The following is a 17,351-nucleotide window of genomic DNA, read 5'->3' as shown; positions in this document are numbered from 1 at the left end:
TTGATGTTTTGCTCTTATACCATTTCTTTGTTGAATTAGCACATTTTTAAAAAGAAGGCCCTCCTTGTTTATTGAAATTAGCTATGTTTAGTTGTGTTATGGCAGATAGAATTGAATTCATAATGGCAGTTCTGTCTCTGTATGTGTTAGCACTTTAGGTGTCCCTTAAGTTTTAGAAAAATTGTACCAGTTTTCCACTGCATTCCATTGTCTGGTGTATTGGTCTAGTATAAATAACTTAGAATTCTTTAGAAGGGTTTTAATTTGTGTTTAACTTGGTTAGTGTTTTACTTGAGCATTCTTTTCCAGCTTCAGCTTTGATGGCAAAAGGGAGTGGTTATGGTCTCCTACATGCTTGTTGATGGTTTGGGTTTTTCCCCAAAGATCATCACTTTTTTTACAAATAAAAATAGAAGGTGGGGATGGGAAAGAAATCCATTTAAAGCTGGTAAAAAAATATAGCAATGCCAGGCTCGCTCCCCACTCCATCTCAACTTGTTTGAGGGGCAGGCTGTCCTGGGAGTTGTAACCTGAGACACTAACAAATTCCTCACCTTTGAAACAGCTGGTGTGGCTTTGCAGAGGATGAAGCTTTAGCCTTGAGGGGATCGCTCCTGTAAAATCAACATTTTGGCTCTATTCCTCCACACAAAAGAAAGCAAACCCCATAAATATTCTTTCAGAATATAACTTCCAGTTGAATAAGAAACACCTTAGGTAATCTAAGCGTATGATGTGTGCATATGTATGTATATAAATAATAATTCTTTATCCTTCTCAATTCATTCCACCTTCACTCCCTTTCTTTAGTTCTTTAACTGTGTACAGTTTCTATTCCCACACAATAATAGGATTCATGTCGTAAAGGGATCCAGCATACAATTTTGCTTCAGTATGCACTCAAGGATTAATTGACTGCCTGAAAAGGAACCCCAAATACAGTAATTTCTTTTTTGTGTAAATTTCTTGTGACTTGTGGAGAGTGAATTAACTTTTAGTTTTTAAAACCCTAAAAAAATATTTCTTCTCTATTGTTGAATATGTCCCTCTAGAATCAGTTCGAAACATCTGTTTTTATTTCTTACCTTTGTAGGAGTACGAATGAAAAGCTGAGATGGCACTGTTGTGCTGTTTGCTAATAATTACAAAGTCAAACACAAGAAACCACTCGGTTCACTGGCTTGTAGTTATTACTATGAGTTTATTCAAAAATAACCCTGCAATGACTATGGAAATAAATGCACTCTGAGTGGCTGTCAACCTGTATTACTGTAGCTCTATGTAGTTTCTTTATTCAGAAATAACTGTACAGCAATTATGTAAATGAGACACCCACAGCTGGAATTCTGTAATGGAGAAAAGGCAGCTCTGTGTCTTTAACCGGAGTATCTCTGTAAGGGGACTGCTTGAGGTACCTGCCTGGGTTAGCAAAGCCCACAGGTGAGAGAAGCCTTTGGAGAAGTACAGTATGAAAATCTGCGTTAAGCTGTTACCATTTATGACTTCATTTCACAGTTTTAGCTCATGGGAAAGAGAGAATCCCTGATTGCTTAAATGACAAATCTGAGGTTAACACCTTTGCCCATCGGTTCTTCCTCTGATTGCTGCGGGCCAGAGCTTTGCAGCCATCTTCAGGTGGTTCCGTGTAGGAGCTTTGCTATGACAGTGAAAGGTGGCTGTTGCATGGGGCTTGTTCAGAGAGAGCTGGGAGACCTTTCAGTAGTATTTAATGGAAAACCTTGATGTTTGTTATGGGACTTGGAGGTGGGGTTTTTTGCTACCAAAACTTTTAACATACACGAAAGCTTGTAATTTTATAATCAAAATAAAAGGAAAATATTTTCTGGTTGCTCAGATTTTGAGGTTGGGTTCTGTAGGTTTTTTTGGAGGGGGTAGATGATTAAATTTTAATGTTGAATTTAAAAAAACACAAACAAACAAACACCAAACCAAAACAAACAAACAAAAAACCCAAACAAAAAACCCACAAAAAAAAAAAAACCACCAAACGCACAAAATCCCCCACAAAATCTCACTAAACCCCACCTCCAAAAAACCCAAAACACCCCCAACAAAAAAAAACCCAACAAAAAAACCCCAAAACAAATGCCAAACAATAAAAAAAATCAACCAACACAGTCAAGCCAAAAAACACTTCTATCATAAAACAGGTGTTAGGCTATTGTTTTCTTTTGCAGTAGCCTTATGTAACATGATTAATTCCAAAATCTGCTAGTTAATATTGCAGTATGAGTTTCTATGTGCAGGGGATCCTTATAAGTTTAAGAGCTGCATCATTAAGTGCTACTACTCTGGAAGCTTTGCTCAAAATCTCAATGTCTATAAATATAAACATGCTCAAGAAACAGCTGTTCTTGTCAGAGGGTGTTATTTACCATGTAACTTGTTCATGCAATTCCTTTTTGAAATAAATAGCTGAAGGTACAGCTGCAGTTGGATGATAGATTACCTGGCAATTACTGAATTTTTTTTTTTTTTTCTCATACTCTCTTCTTGGTCTGACACTGTATCTCTGCACTGCCTGTTGAGCTCTGGCATGACTTTGTAATCAGTGTTTAGTTCTGGCTTTTGGATTACTCAGTCCATTTTTTTTTTTCTTTCTGTATAGTTTTGGATAGATTCACTGTATGTGCTGTGGGTTTAATCACTATGATGTCTACTCTTAAGGTATTGCATTAAGTAGTCCTAGAATGTAATTGAAGTAACAGTAGGGAAAGAGGGAGTGCAGTGAGCCAAGCAAAAGCATTTCCCAGGTTCACCAGTCATGCAGATAAAATGTCCAGTAGTTTTGGCCACTTTCTGCCATTTAATGTTTTGTTGCCTTGTGGTATGATAAGCAGAAGTGTTTCATGCTATTGCATAAATACATTTACTAGTATATTATCATGTATTTCAGTTTTATAGAAGGAAGAAAAAAGGTGGTGGTTTTTTATCTGTAAAACGGTACTATAGGCAACTGCTTGATAATTCCTGTAATCCTGGAGGATTTTTACAGGCTATTTCACTGAATTTGATTGATGCTTAAACAGTTTTAATTTTATTCCATTCACTAATTTATCATGAGTTTGCTTTACCTTCAGTGGCTAAACTATGAGTCAGGGATTTCACCTTCCATGTCAAATGCCCTGTGTCAATAACTTCACCTGAATTTCTGAATGTCACTGTCACCAGGTTATTACACTTAACTTTTGTGTTTCTAAAATGAGGCTAGCAGTGTTGTCTGACCATTGTTACAGGAGGAAAAGAGTTCAGTGAAACTTAGAATTCCAGGAAGCTTTTAACACAGGGAGCCTTACCTGATCCTGGTAGATGCCTGAAGACCAACAGCAACTTAATTCATTGACCTGGCCAAATGTGTTGCAATTCCTTCTTGCTTCCAGTTCTGGAAACCGATCTTTCCCTGAAGAAGATCGACTTACAGCTATGTTCTTTAGTGCTAGGAGCAAATGTTCTGACCTTTTGTTCAGAGAGAATTTTATTCTATCTGAGTTCCAGGGGGTGGGAGGAGAGAGACAGAAAGAGAGAGTAGTGTTTCAGTAATTGAAGAAATTCTGTTCCCTACTTATTCTAGGTGGGGAAACACTTCTTGAGATTAGCAGAAGAAGAGGATGAAGAACTTAACAATTGTAACGCGGTTGACTGGTTCATCCTTGCTGCTAAGCAAGGTCGAAGAGAAGCTGTCAAACTGTTGCGTAGATGCCTGGCAGACAGAAGAGGTATGGGTTCTCTGAGACTTTTTTGCTTGCTTTTCCCACTTTATCTGAAATAATACTATATTAACACTGAAAAGAGAGGTTAAAATATGATGGGAATGTTTATGGCAAGATGATGTGAGTAGTTGCCGACAGCCTGTTCAATAGGTAATTTAAAAAGCATTAATTACTGATACTGCTCATAAAAGCATTTATATTAATTATTTGCTTGAATTCTTTCATAGAATTCATGCTTGTTCTTCCCCTCCCCACCTTTCATTGAAGCTTCTTTTCTTTGACCATGAAGGTCATATATAACCACACACCACCTACACATCTGTTGTTGTTTCAGTTTTTTGCCCCTCTCCAACCTCTCTTCTAATTGGTCTTTTTCACTGTCTTCTCCCACTTTAAGATTCACATCTTCCTTCATGCTGCTTTCCATACCTGGAATGATCTCCTCTCATCTGCCAACTATCTGAACTCTTATTTACAGGAAAAAAAAAACAACAAACAACATAATTCTTGTAATTAAATAGTAATTAAATTCTTGCTGCCTTTTACATGTGGCCCATGCATATCCACACCACCTTTTGCCTGAACTGCTGTACTTCAAAAGTTGAAGCAAGACATAAGGATAATGTCTTGCACAGTCTTTGAAGTACAATTTAATGTACTTCAGTGTACTTTAATGTACGGTTTAACGTGATTAGAATTTGGTAAGCAACGGGCGCAGAAGGGCATTTGAGTAATTTACTTAGGTGGTCACAATGTGAATGAAACTTGAGAAGTTTCAGACTAAACTGAGAAATATAAATTGTGGGTAAATCTGTCCTTTCTGCAAGGATGTGGAATAATAGTATATAATATATTTTTCTTTTCTTGAGGCATCACTTCTGAGAATGAGCAAGAAGTGAAAAAGTTATCATCTGAGACTGACTTGGAGAGAGCTGTGAGGAAAGCTGCCTTAGTCATGTATTGGAAATTAAACCCAAAAAGGAAGAAGCAATTGGCAGTTTCTGAACTACTGGAAAATGTTGGGCAAGTTGACAATGAAGGTTTGTTTGTGAACTGATTTATGGTATTGATAAAATACAGACTTACAGGCTGGAAATTTAAAGGGCTTTATAAGCAATCAGGCATGAGATAAGAGTAAATGTATGATCTACTTGAGAAAAAGTAACAGTGTTAACAACTCTAATTCTCTTGTAATAACTGTGTTCTTGAGACCAAAAAGTTCATTCATAAAGGCCTGCCAACTCTTGCTGTAGGTTGCAATTCATTTAAGCACTCATTTAAGTGACCAAATATTACAAATATCTTAATTCGACATTTGCTGTTCTTGGAAAATAAATCTTGTATGGCTTTACTGTGTTTGGGTTTTTTTCCCTTTTTTTTCACTTAACAGTCATCCTGATGATACCTGACTAGATATTTCAATTTACAAACCCAGTCTTCAAGATACCTGGCTCACTCTGCCATTAGAGCAGTATGTCAATGCTGTTCCCTTTTCTAATACAGTCATAGGAATATAGAGAGCTATATAGCCGCTTCTTACCTGTTTATATGTGTGTTTGTCTTTTCCTGACTTTGAGGAAATACCATTCTCCAAATATTGCAGCTTGAATAACATTCCAGTTATTGTTTAATCACTTTAATTGACTGCTTTGACTTTCCATAAACTTCTGTTATTGAACTAGATGGTGAGAAGCAACCTGGCCCAGTCCCAAAGTCAGTGCAGAAGCAAAGAAGAATGCTGGAGCGATTAGTGAGCAGTGAATGTGAGTGCATGCTGCTGCTTTCGATCTTTGCCTGTGGTTTTTGTTTTCTAGTTTGTTTTGCTAAGCAATCTTGTGTTGCCAGAGTAAGAATGTATAGCCAGTTTGGATTGCTATAAACCGATAGTGTCAATTTATTATATGTGCAAGGTAAATAACTGATCTGCATGCAAACTCACGGAAAACATCACCATTACAGTCAACTTGTCAGTAATTAGTATACTAAGAGGAGTTTGCATGTCATTTGTTTTTATATTATTGCCCTTTCAGCACTTACAAGTCTATTCAGCAAAAAAAAAATTTTGCGCTTTCAGTAAGGTTTTTTTTAGTTCTAAACTGTAGTAAGCTTTCTGATTACAATAAGGGAATTAATTATGCAACCATTTAATGCAGACAGATCCCTCATTCTATTTGCCTTGCTTCTGTTTGCCATTCCTTTGTAATTAATGTTTGTCTTTTCATATTTGTTCAAGAACTAATATAGGAAAGATGCACCAAGATACTTCTTTCATAACTTAGAGGCAGCTTAGGTCATGTTGTGGGGAGAATTTAAACCACTCAACACACACAGGGTCAGATTTGTAGGCTGAAATCTGTGAGTTTTGTAATGTGGGGGGGGGTTGGAATTGAAATAAAGTTCTCCCTAACCTTGCGTATCTAAGAAATGCTGATATGCTGTTGGGCCTTCAGGAGGAAAGTTCTGAACAGTGCAGCACATGCAGTTTTTCAAGAATGTTATCTAACATACAGTTCGATTAATCATTATCTGGAAAATCTCACTTTCTTGAAATGCAGTAGGTCATATGAAATAGTTCATGTGCAATCTAGATCAGTTCTTGAAGAGCATTTTTAAATGTCACAAAGCATATTACTTACTAATATATCTGTAGTTGAGAATACCTGTAACTAAAGTGTCATATGTGGTTTAGTGAGCCAAATCTGGAGGTTTGCAGGTGTAAATCTAATCTTTCAAGGAGTTTAAATTTTATTAGGTCATTTTGGCCTTTACATTCAAGGATTGGTTTCATTACATGGGACATGAGTGACTTTGGAAAATAACATTCCTAAGAAGACTGGAGTATTTCAGTTTTGTGTTAACTTTCACAGAAGAGGGGGAGGGATGTGTGCCTGTGTTTGAGTAAAGGGGTAACAGGAGCAATAGTATTTTGGAGACTAAGCTTCTAGTCCTATCAAATCTTCCACGAGAGTGCATCAGCTGTTCTTTGTGACTTGTTTGCCACTTCTGGAAAGCTAGAAATAGTCCTTCAAGGATAAGACTGTTGTGTTTCATTGTCTGGTCATCATACCATAACGTAGATGTATGTAGATGTAACGTAGATGTTCATTGGAGCTATGTTGCACTGATGCTTAGTGAAAACCACTAGTGTTCTTTCCATCCCTTCGCTGGACTGACACATGCTGATAGAACATGAGTGCAAAGCAAGTCATTTTGTTCTGGATTCTTCAGTAATTCAAAGAGTGTCAGAAAAGGAACTGGCAAATTCCTTTATTTTTTTTTAAGCCTTAAATGGCAGATAAAATAACAGGAGAGTAAATGAACCTACATGTAGGTGTAGGCAGAAATTGATGTGCATATTTTTCTTTTTCTACTGCGGATGGGGGAGGCAGGGGAATTTGTCATAACCAAATTGAAGAAAAAAAAATCCATGAATAATAAAGCAGAATCTACAACATACGCTTTTTATATCCATTTAAGAGACACTTGGGTGACAAAATACTAATAACATTTAAAAACGAAAAGTTTTTATCAAACACTTAAAGTAGGAGTTAAGCTGTTACCTCTTCTCCTGACAGCTTTTATCTTTTCTCGGGTGAACAAGACAGCTGTTACTCTCCAGCATTTACTTCTCTGATCCACTGAGTTTCTCCATTTATCTTGCCAGCAGGAGATTCTTCCTTCAGTTTTAATACATTGCCAATACTTGGAAGATAGTTTTTAAGCCAGATATGTGTTTGCAGATATCTGATCTGGGCTATCCTTAGTGGAGGTACAAACAGAAGATTAGAGCTGACATTGTCAATGGACAGTTGTGTGCCTGAGAGTATACATGTCATTACATTTGATAGGCCATCTATACGTAGTAAGTTAATAACTCCTTCCCTCTCAGGATGTCCCATGGTCCTGTAAAAGTGCCATTAAGGAATTTTTGTGAGGTTCTAACCATGTCTGCTTGCTGATTCCACACCAGAAAGACTATCTTACCACTGTCTATTTTGTCCTAATAGGACGATAAATTTAGATGACAAATTTGGTATTAGGCTTGATCTGAACCCCAACAAAACAGCTAAGGAGTCTCACTGATTTCTCTGTACGAGTGATGTTGCCTTACAGTCTGTGAATGATAAGAATAGCTAGCAAAAACAAATGCTTTTTTGTTTCTTGGGAGGCATGCCAGGTGGTATTTTGTGGGTCATACAGGTTCGTGCAATGGGAGGAGGGGGGGGCAGGAAGTAAAAGTCCAAGCAAAAGGCAACATCCATGTTGTGAGATTAAAGCAAAAATAGATTGCAGGCTGCTGTTTTTCTTTTGAACTCTTTTAACACTCCTCTTCCTGTAGCAGATATCTTGACAGAAATACTTTTATTTTATTCTGTATCTACAGTGTTTTCAGTATTAAATACTGATATATTTATATATAACTCCTATAAATGTAGCAATTTTTAAAATTAAAAAATTGATAGGCTCAAACCCACTAATCCTCTGATTTTAAATTTAGTGAAGCACTTCAGGTTTCTGTTTCTTTAGAATCTCAAACTAGTATTAAGCAGCCCAACTTTCATAGCTTTGTATCAGCTGACTAGCTAAATTTACGGTGTAGGAGGTGTGTTGCAGATTTTTGTCATTCAAAAGTCTTTCATATCTACAGCAATGTCATTTGCTTTAGTGTATGGAAAAAAGTTGCTGTTAATTATCCTCCTTTACAAACAACATGAAGCTTGTCTATCATAGAAACTAGCTAATCCATGTTAATGTAAGGAACTGGCTGTGAAAAGCGTTTGAAGCAGTGCATCTTCTGTCTTGCATCATCCCTAGAGTTTTCGGAAGTAACTTCTTGCCTCCCTTCTACTCAAAGAAGTGGATAAGGATCTTCCAGGGCAGAGTGATAAAATTTGTCTCTGTGTGCAACTGAGCAAAGTATATTTTGTTGTTGGCTATCTGTTTTAGATCACAGTTGATATAGTTTGGGGGAGGCCCTTTGTGCAGCCACATAGTATATTAAATTAATACACTGTAAGTGATCTATATTTAGTCTTGTAGATATGAATAATTGGGTATTTCCCATAATTATACATCTAACTTCTAAACTCAGAAAAATTACTGTTAAATGCCATATCAGTCAGTTTTTCAGTTACTAACATACAGATAATTCATTACTGTTCCTGTACAATTCTTTCTTTTCGATGTGTCTGTTAAAGATTTCTCTCAAGCAGTTACCAAAGATATGATAGCCTATGATTTAAAACTGTGTGACCTCATCCAGTAGTCTTTTTTTAACTTGCAGATAAGCTTCATTTACTCACTCTGTTGTCCTACTTACCTGTATCATAAACTTACCTGCTGGTCTGACAAGATCTATAGTAGTCATATATTGCTTATTGTTTTCAGCACAGATCTCAGACAAGTTGCAAGGTAAATCTGTGTTACTGGTAGTTCAGTTTTTGAAGCCTGGAGTTAGATCATCTTTAATACCAGGAAAGAAAACTAATATTCCAACTCATGAGCAGTACGGTGTTGTAGTATACTGTTTACTCAAAGTATTAATTTTATCTTTTAGCTAAAAAATTTATTGCTTTGGATGACTTTGTTGAAATTACCAAGAAGTATGCAAAGGGAATCATCCCATCTAACCTGATTATGCAGGAAGAGGAAGATGATGAATTGGCAGGGAAGACTCCTGAAGAGTTACCCCTGCGACTGAAGGTAAAAAGGCAGTACTGAACAGGTTATGTTGAAGGGCTCTTAACTTAGCATTTCAGACAAGATAGAAGTGACTTGCACTTGACTCTTGAAGCTGATGTTTAGTCCATATAGGTCAGTACAAGAATTGTTGCTATAATTTCTTTTTGGACTTGACTTCATATATATGTTTAGTTTCATATATATATGAGTCATATATTTAAGAGAAAGGGATAATGGTTTTCCCTGGAAGAGGGCCATATAGCCTCAGTATATCTCAGTAAAGATTTAAATGTCCCTATCGTAACTGCTGTATTTTCGTTATAGATGTTATTATATGCTTCATATCTTTCTTATTTAAACAGGAGCAAGCAGGTGGGAAAAATCATCCATAACCTTCAGGTGTGAAAAGGTTCTATTATGAAGGAATTCAAGAATGGTGGAACTTGCTATTAGTGGTTTTCTATACCGATACTTTTCTAGGTAGTGAAAGAAGGAAAATTAAGGTGCATGCATTCAATACTGGCATAAATTTCAAGCAAGGTAGGGGGTTTCTAGCTGCTGACATGAGAGTTTTTGTTGTAGTTGTTGTCATTTTGTCATCCATTATCATATGGTAGGGGTAAAAAAAAAAAGGGGAGGGTGGGTGAGGGGTGTCTCTTTCCAATCTTTTGAATAACTAATATTGTGAAAGAGATGCATTGACGAAGAATGGGAATACCTTCACTAATAAGTAAGCTTATGCTCGAGTCATTGCATGTGTTGCCCTAGTTCATCACAATGCTTAGATCTTTGCTGAAGCATTCTTGGCCTTTCCCTTGAACTAATTAATATAAAAGCATAAGTTCTGGGAAAACATAAAAACTATCTTTTATGGGGGAAGGAGAATTCTTTGCAGCATCTATTGTGCAGGTGCAATATTTGAATATCTGTTTGAAAAATCCTGTACCTTTATATTGATCCTATGTAAAGTGCGTGGTTGGTGGTAGGGAGAGGATTCGACCCAGAACTTCCTCTGTTGTCTGGTGACTGTGTTGGAAAAATGCCACGTAAGATGGGTAGAATTTTAAGATCCTGTAGAGTTACTGTTGTGGAGTAAAAAGAATCCCTAAACGTGCAGTAATTAAAGATATTTCTGCTGCTTCCAAACCAAATTTTTGACAACTGCATCCCTAAATGCATGGGAAGAATTGTTTTAAAGATAAACCACAGCTGTAAAGACTTCCTGTAAATGCATATGAATCATATGCACTACTTCCTGTAGCTTATGTGCATATCGGACTGTGTAGCATAATCCTTGCAGAACAGTGACAGAGTTAAGTGCTTTAAAGCTACAGTACTCACAGCTCAAGTAATGACTTAAGATAGTACAGGACTGCAGCTGTGTAGTTTATCTTCAGTATGAAGTTAGCAGAGCAGAATATATGACTAGAAGGCCATTTAATTGTTTGTGTCAAAGGTAATGAAATACATCTTTCCTGAAATCAAAATCGCCTCTGAGCTTCATCTGACTGAATTAATCAAAATAGAGCTAATAATCTCAGACAAAGTAATCTCATTTTATTGGCAACATTCATCTGAAATATAAATCTTTTCATGTCAGCTGAGGTTAGACAACTGACTGCTACTGCTTCAGCTAAGAATATCTGTGATGTAAAGATACAAAGCTGCTCATAAATAAAATGCTTCTTTCTCTCTTTCCAGGTTGTAAAATACCCGCTTCATGCCATTATGGAAATTAAAGAATACCTTATAGATGTTGCATCAAAGGCAGGAATGCATTGGCTGTCTACCATTGTTCCAACACACCATATCAATGCTCTCATCTTTTTCTTCATCATCAGTAATCTGACAATTGATTTTTTTGCCTTCATTATTCCATTAGTCATATTCTATTTGTCCTTCATTTCTATGGTGATTTGCACACTGAAAGTTTTTCAGGACAGTAAGGCTTGGGAAAACTTCCGCGCTTTGACTGACTTGCTGCTTCGTTTTGAACCAAACCTAGATGTTGAGCAAGCTGAGGTGAACTTTGGATGGAATCACTTAGAGCCATACATTTATTTTTTACTCTCAGTATTCTTTGTCATTTTTTCCTTCCCTGTAGCCAGCAAAGACTGTATACCATGCTCAGAGTTAGCTACCGTCTCAGTTTTCTTCACAGTGACAAGTTACATGAGTTTAAGCACGTGTGCAGAACCTTATACACGAAGAGCGTTAATGACTGAGATAGCAGCAGGTTGCTTATCCCTATTGCAGGTATTACCTGGGAATTTTGGCTACTTGAAATTCTTAGGTAAAACCTTCTTTACTGTTCCTGTAGGCCATTTCTTTGTGATAAATGTAAGCATCCCATGCCTTCTGTTTTTGTACTTGTTCTATCTTTTCTTTAGAATGGCACAGCTACGGAATTTTAAAGGCACCTACTGCTACCTGGTCCCATACCTGGTTTGCTTTATGTGGTGCGAACTCTCTGTGGTCATTCTGCGGGAGTCCTCCGGCATTGGGCTCATTCGTGCATCAATCGGTTATTTTCTGTTTCTCTTTGCACTCCCAGTGCTAGGTGTAGGCATTGCACTGATGTGTCTTATCCATTTCATTAAGTGGTTTGTGTCTCTGGAGCTTGTGAAGATTGTAGTGACTCTGGTTTTGTGTACTGTTCCTTTGCTCTTCCGATGGTGGACTAAAGTTAACTTCTCTGTAGTTGAAATGGTTAAATCCCTCACTCGAAGCTCGATTGTGAAACTCATTCTGGTGTGGATTACAGCTGTAGTGTTGTTCTGTTGGTTCTATGTGTATCGATCAGAGGGAATGAAAGTTTACAACTCTACCTTGACATGGAATCAGTATGCTTTCCTCTGTGGACCCCGGTCGTGGAAGGAGACTAACATGGCACGTACTCAGATTTTATGTAGTCACCTAGAAGGCCACAGAGTGACATGGACTGGGCGGTTCAAATATGTGCGCGTGACAGAAATCGACAATAGTGCAGAATCTGCAATAAATATGCTTCCACTTTTTATTGGCGATTGGATGAGATGCTTGTATGGTGAAACCTATCCTCTTTGTGACCCCAAAAATGTTACGCTGGAGGAGGAAGAATTGTGTCGTCTCAAGTATTTGACAAAGCATAACTGCCACATGAAAATGTTTGATCGGTACAAATTTGAAATAACTGTGGGCATGCCTTTCAGTGGCAAAAATGGAAACAGGTCTATAGAGGAGGATGATATTACCAAAGATATTGTGCTGAAGGCAAGCAATGAGTTTAAAAAGGTGTTGCTGAACTTGAGGCAAGGAAGCATAATTGAATTCAGCACAATTCTGGAGGGTCGTCTTGGCAGTAAATGGCCTGTCTTTGAACTGAAAGCAATCACTTGCTTGAATTGCATGTCTAAACTCTTACCTGCAGGGAGGCATGTGAAAATAGAGCATGACTGGAGGAGCACAGTGCATAAAGCCATTAAATTTGCTTTTGATTTTTTCTTCTTCCCATTCCTGTCAGCTGCATAATGAGCTCTCGTATCAGTTCAGTGGTATCTTCAGTGTACACTGCATTTACACTACCAAAGGTTTGATACCTTAAAAGGTAAAAAGAAAATTCTGAAAAAAAATTTTAAAAACCTGCCTTGCTCTAGCAATGCTCAAAATGTATGCTAACAGGTGGAGCATTGGTTGAGTGTTGTAAGTGTACACACTGTATCCTGACTTTAAACCCTGTATGACTGAAGTAATATATACTAGTTCAGTATTATAAATGAATGCAGGGGATTGCTGCTGACTAATTGCATGGAGACTATTTTGTCCAAAATGGATACATATTTGCCTGTGGTACAACACTAGATGCATTCACTTGCTTAATGTTAAAAGCACTTTACTATTTAAATTTTCACAACGTGCCCATTTGTATTTTCACAGGTATGATTTAGAATAGATAGCTGACAACAGCTTACGTTGCATATATTGTTTGTATTTATTTGGTGTTTTCTAGAAAAAAGTGGTCTTACAGTCAGTATCTGGTGGTGATACATGCATACAGAACTCATTGTTTTGCTATTTGTTCAGAAGACAGTGATTTTAATGTTTTTTGAAAGGACACACCGTTTCACACCCCAGCAAGGTTGTAAAAAGTCCTCAAGCTTCCATTTTGCATTAAATATTCTGTACAAAACATGCTATTTTTTCTGATTGGTTATGATAGCTACATATGACACTAAGGTATAATCTATGCTGGTGTGTGAAGGACAAACACCTGAGAGTAAGGCTGGTATTGAGATGGAACCAGTAACAGACAAGCCAAAGCAACTGAAAATAGTACCTAAAAGTCTACAGTGGACATTGAAATAGAATGTTTGGTCAATGATTTGTACTGTGCAAATAAACACAAAATACAAACTTGAATTGGATGGGTACAACGTTTGTTCATTATGCTTTGATATTGTGAGCAGTGGTTTATGTTGAGCTGATACCAGCTTTCACTGAAAAATACAATTTAGAATGTTTAAAGTGTTCTGGTGTGAGATGCTTGAAGTTGTACTTCAAGTTATTTAAAGCTATCAGTAAAATCTGAGTATGCCAGGTGAAGTTTTTGTAGCTGTGAAATCTACACGTACAGCTTACCCCTGCTTTCGTTGTGAATTACTACCCTTTTTCCCTGCTGGAATTCACAGATACATCACGCTATTTCCCTGAGTACTCCACTGATCCTGCATTAGACTGGTTTTTTTGCCTTTCTGTATTGTTTCACCAGTGTTATCGGTGAAAACTCTTGAGAGAGAAGGGGAAACTTTTGGGGAAAATGAGGCATTTGGCTGCTCTCCAGCTATGAGCACCCTCTTGAACATCACCCTGGGCTGCAGCTGGGAAGAAGCCAAAGGCACCTACCTACAGGCATGCTGCCCAATTCCCAGGCAGTGAGCCAGGCCTGACAGTGCAGAGCAGAAGCTTCCACCATCCAAAGCCACGTAGTCATGTTTGAACCCACCAGAAAATCTATGGAGTAGAATCATGTCTTCTGGGTGCTTCTAGTTTTGAAAACTCTCAACCATCTCTCTGTTTCCATCTGGGGAAAGAAATGGTGAAAAGTGGCAGGTAAATGCAAATTTTGACATAGTTTCACTTACCTGGTCCTGTTTTGGCTGGAAATAAGCCAGACTTAGCCTTCTCCCCTCCTTTTGTTAGAACATCCATAGGCTCTTTTTAGTATCTAAACATTCTTCCTGGCTCTCAAATCTAAGCACAAAAGATGCAGATTCTTTTCTTTCTTTTTTCCTTACATACACGTAATTGTGAAACTTCTATTCATGTCAGGAGAAAAAAGGCACCAGTCTTGGTATTCACAACTAATGTTAAAAATTCTTCTGTTTTTAGCCTTTACTTTTTGTAAGGATGTCCATTTACTCACTGTGGCACATTTTGAAGAAGTTAGTACATACCCTGAAAAGGACAAATTGACTGAAGTCAGATGTGGGAAGTCTTGCAAAAGAGGGAAAGTATTTCTTTGGAAAGAGTTGCTTTTCAAGGTGAGACAAAAAGGTTAATCCAGGTACTTCAGTTCCCATCTATAACATAATATCATTATGAAGCTTAATTCCAACAAATCTGAGACTTCTAGTTCAGCCTTTTCTGATGAAATTATTAGGGGATATTGGCATATAACTGTTAATACTTTTGCAAACTTTGAATTATTAGCTAAAACTCTCTAGTTCCTTGGAGGGGGGAGCTCCCTCAAGAATATTGATACCAATAATGGTCAGATTCCAAGTTACGCAATTCCCCTTTATGCACTTATGTGAAAAACAAACCCTGAGTTAGCTAGATCCTGGGAAAAACAATTTGTGTGCTCTGTAGCAACAGGTTGATGGGGACAGTTGAATTTGCCAGATGCTCCTGTTGCAGGCAGGTTTTGAACACTAGCACATGGGAAGTCATTTTCTATATGTTTTCAGCTCTTCCGTGTATCCAAAAGGGAAAGAGGAGGTAAATTTGACTTCAAAACCTTTAAATAATGCCCTTTAACACTAGTTCTCAAGTGTTGCTTCTTGATGCTTTTCTATTTTTATGGAAAAATAGGATTTTCTTGTTGATCTAGTGTTCAGAAACCTTTAGCAAATAAATCTTTTCTTTCTAAGTTGTATCTTAGCTGGCAAACACAAAATCACTAATACTTAATAAGCAATTGCAATTCCAGGCAAGGTGTTTTTGCGAAGAGGGCTCTATCTACTTCACATCCTGCAAGCAAACAGAGCACAAAATAACTTTGTTCCACTTGTGCTATAACTCTGCATTCCAAACCAGTCAGGGACAGAATGTGGCAGCTGCTGTTAATTATTCAATTAATCCTACATTTATTATTTTCTTACTCAGTTTTGAATACATGATGAATTATAAACAGTTCCAAAGATAGGTGCCCTTTCTCTAGGCTGATAATTCAATCCTTTGAATTAGTATTAATTAACTGAAGAGGAGGAGGAGAGTATTACATGGCTATTGACACATCTAAATTAGGTTCAGCTGTTCATCTGTAAGCTCAGCTTTAGCATTTAGAATATACAGAATTTAGAGTAAATATTCATTTTTTTGAATTTCATCCTCAAAGTAACATGAAAAAGTACTGCTTGTTCCCCAGACTGATACATTCTTCCATAAGCACATAAAACAACAAAACACATATAGAAACTCTGAATAATTTAAGGGCCCACTCTAATGACTAACAGCCTCTTGCAGTAGGCACAAATGCAAAGAGTTTATACTTTGTGTTTTGCCCAGTCCTTCCAGAGAAGGATATCAGATCTGTAGAAATTACATGTGGTTTTATTTCCTAGAACTAACTGGTCTTCTTTTAAGTGCCATAAAATAACTATTATTAATTATAAATTTGCTTGAAATTTTTTGTAATACGGGGTAATAAGAAATTTACTATTGGGGTAGCGCGGTGCTTTCTTAAATTCCTATGCAGCTGGTGAACGTAAAATAATATGCTGCCTTCCAGAGCACACCCATGTCTGTCTGTCTTTTAGCTTCCCTATTTCCACTGAAAAAGGCAAAAGAAGTTTCAAGATTGTGATTACTTTCTTAATATTTTTGAAATCCATTGCAGCCTTTCAGGGCAATGGTCATGTTCAGTAACAAATGAAGGAAGTTAAAAGAGGCTATGCTCTGATCTCAGCTTCACAGTTGTAATTGTTTGAAGAGCAGATAGATCTGAAGAAAAACCAGCTACTCAATCATTAAGCTAGAAAAATATTAATTCATGCAGCAAAAATTAGGTGGAACTCACCAACTTGTGAAGAGATATATGCCTGCTCTAGCATCTTCCTTACTACATGCAAATAGGGTGCCTAGAAACAGAAAACCAAATCACATTACTGTTTATATGCATTAAGATGGTTCATTTGTTTTCATATTATTACTCAAAAGATTTAATTAGCTTTTATTCTGGGAAAAAAATAATCATTAGAATCCTGCACCTTCCTCTCAAATTATAGACTGATGTGGAAAAGATGAGAGTCACCTGCCTATTAAGGAGGTCTGTTCAGCACTGAGAAAACTTGTGTTTTCATCACTTCTAATAAACTTGAACTTCAGGTTTTGGAGCAGAATGGGAACATAGAAATACTGCTTGCAACCTTCCTCTACAAAATACTCTACATGCGTGTAGAAGGAAAGGTACAGGATATGTATCTTCCTGCTGTCAGGTACAGGAAGCAGCTTCTATAAGATTGCATCTTCACAATACTCATTTCAGCATTTTCATACAACAAAAATTTTCCTTTAAATTTGTGCAATAATGATGTGTTTTACTGCGCATTCTGATTTGAGTACTGAGTTACTTGGGGTGTTTCCTTCGGGGGGCTTCATCTGCTGATGATAAAACCGAGGATCTTTGGAATCCTACTGAAAATGTGTGTGTGTATATGCAATCACGCTTCCCAAAATACA

General features: G+C 37.2%; 1 protein-coding gene across 3 annotated transcripts in view; it reads left to right on the top strand.

The window, feature by feature from the left end:
- The window catches only part of WFS1 (wolframin ER transmembrane glycoprotein), a 34,863-nt gene extending 21,052 nt beyond the window's left edge, over positions 1-13,811 (top strand). For all 3 annotated transcript variants that reach the window (XM_074822064.1, XM_074822063.1, XM_074822062.1), the window contains 5 exons: positions 3,593-3,737; positions 4,601-4,771; positions 5,414-5,494; positions 9,289-9,434; positions 11,115-13,811. In XM_074822064.1, coding sequence (XP_074678165.1) covers positions 3,593-3,737; positions 4,601-4,771; positions 5,414-5,494; positions 9,289-9,434; positions 11,115-12,923 — 2,352 coding nt within the window. In that variant the 3' untranslated portion in view covers positions 12,924-13,811. The remainder of the gene's footprint in view (positions 1-3,592; positions 3,738-4,600; positions 4,772-5,413; positions 5,495-9,288; positions 9,435-11,114) is intronic.
- The last annotated feature ends 3,540 nt before the right edge of the window (positions 13,812-17,351 follow it).

This window comes from Strix aluco, chromosome 4, assembly GCF_031877795.1.
Source record: "Strix aluco isolate bStrAlu1 chromosome 4, bStrAlu1.hap1, whole genome shotgun sequence".
Classification (NCBI taxonomy): Eukaryota; Metazoa; Chordata; class Aves; order Strigiformes; family Strigidae; genus Strix; species Strix aluco.
Note: the sequence above shows the minus strand (reverse complement) of the source record. Positions and strands in the feature narration are given on the sequence as shown.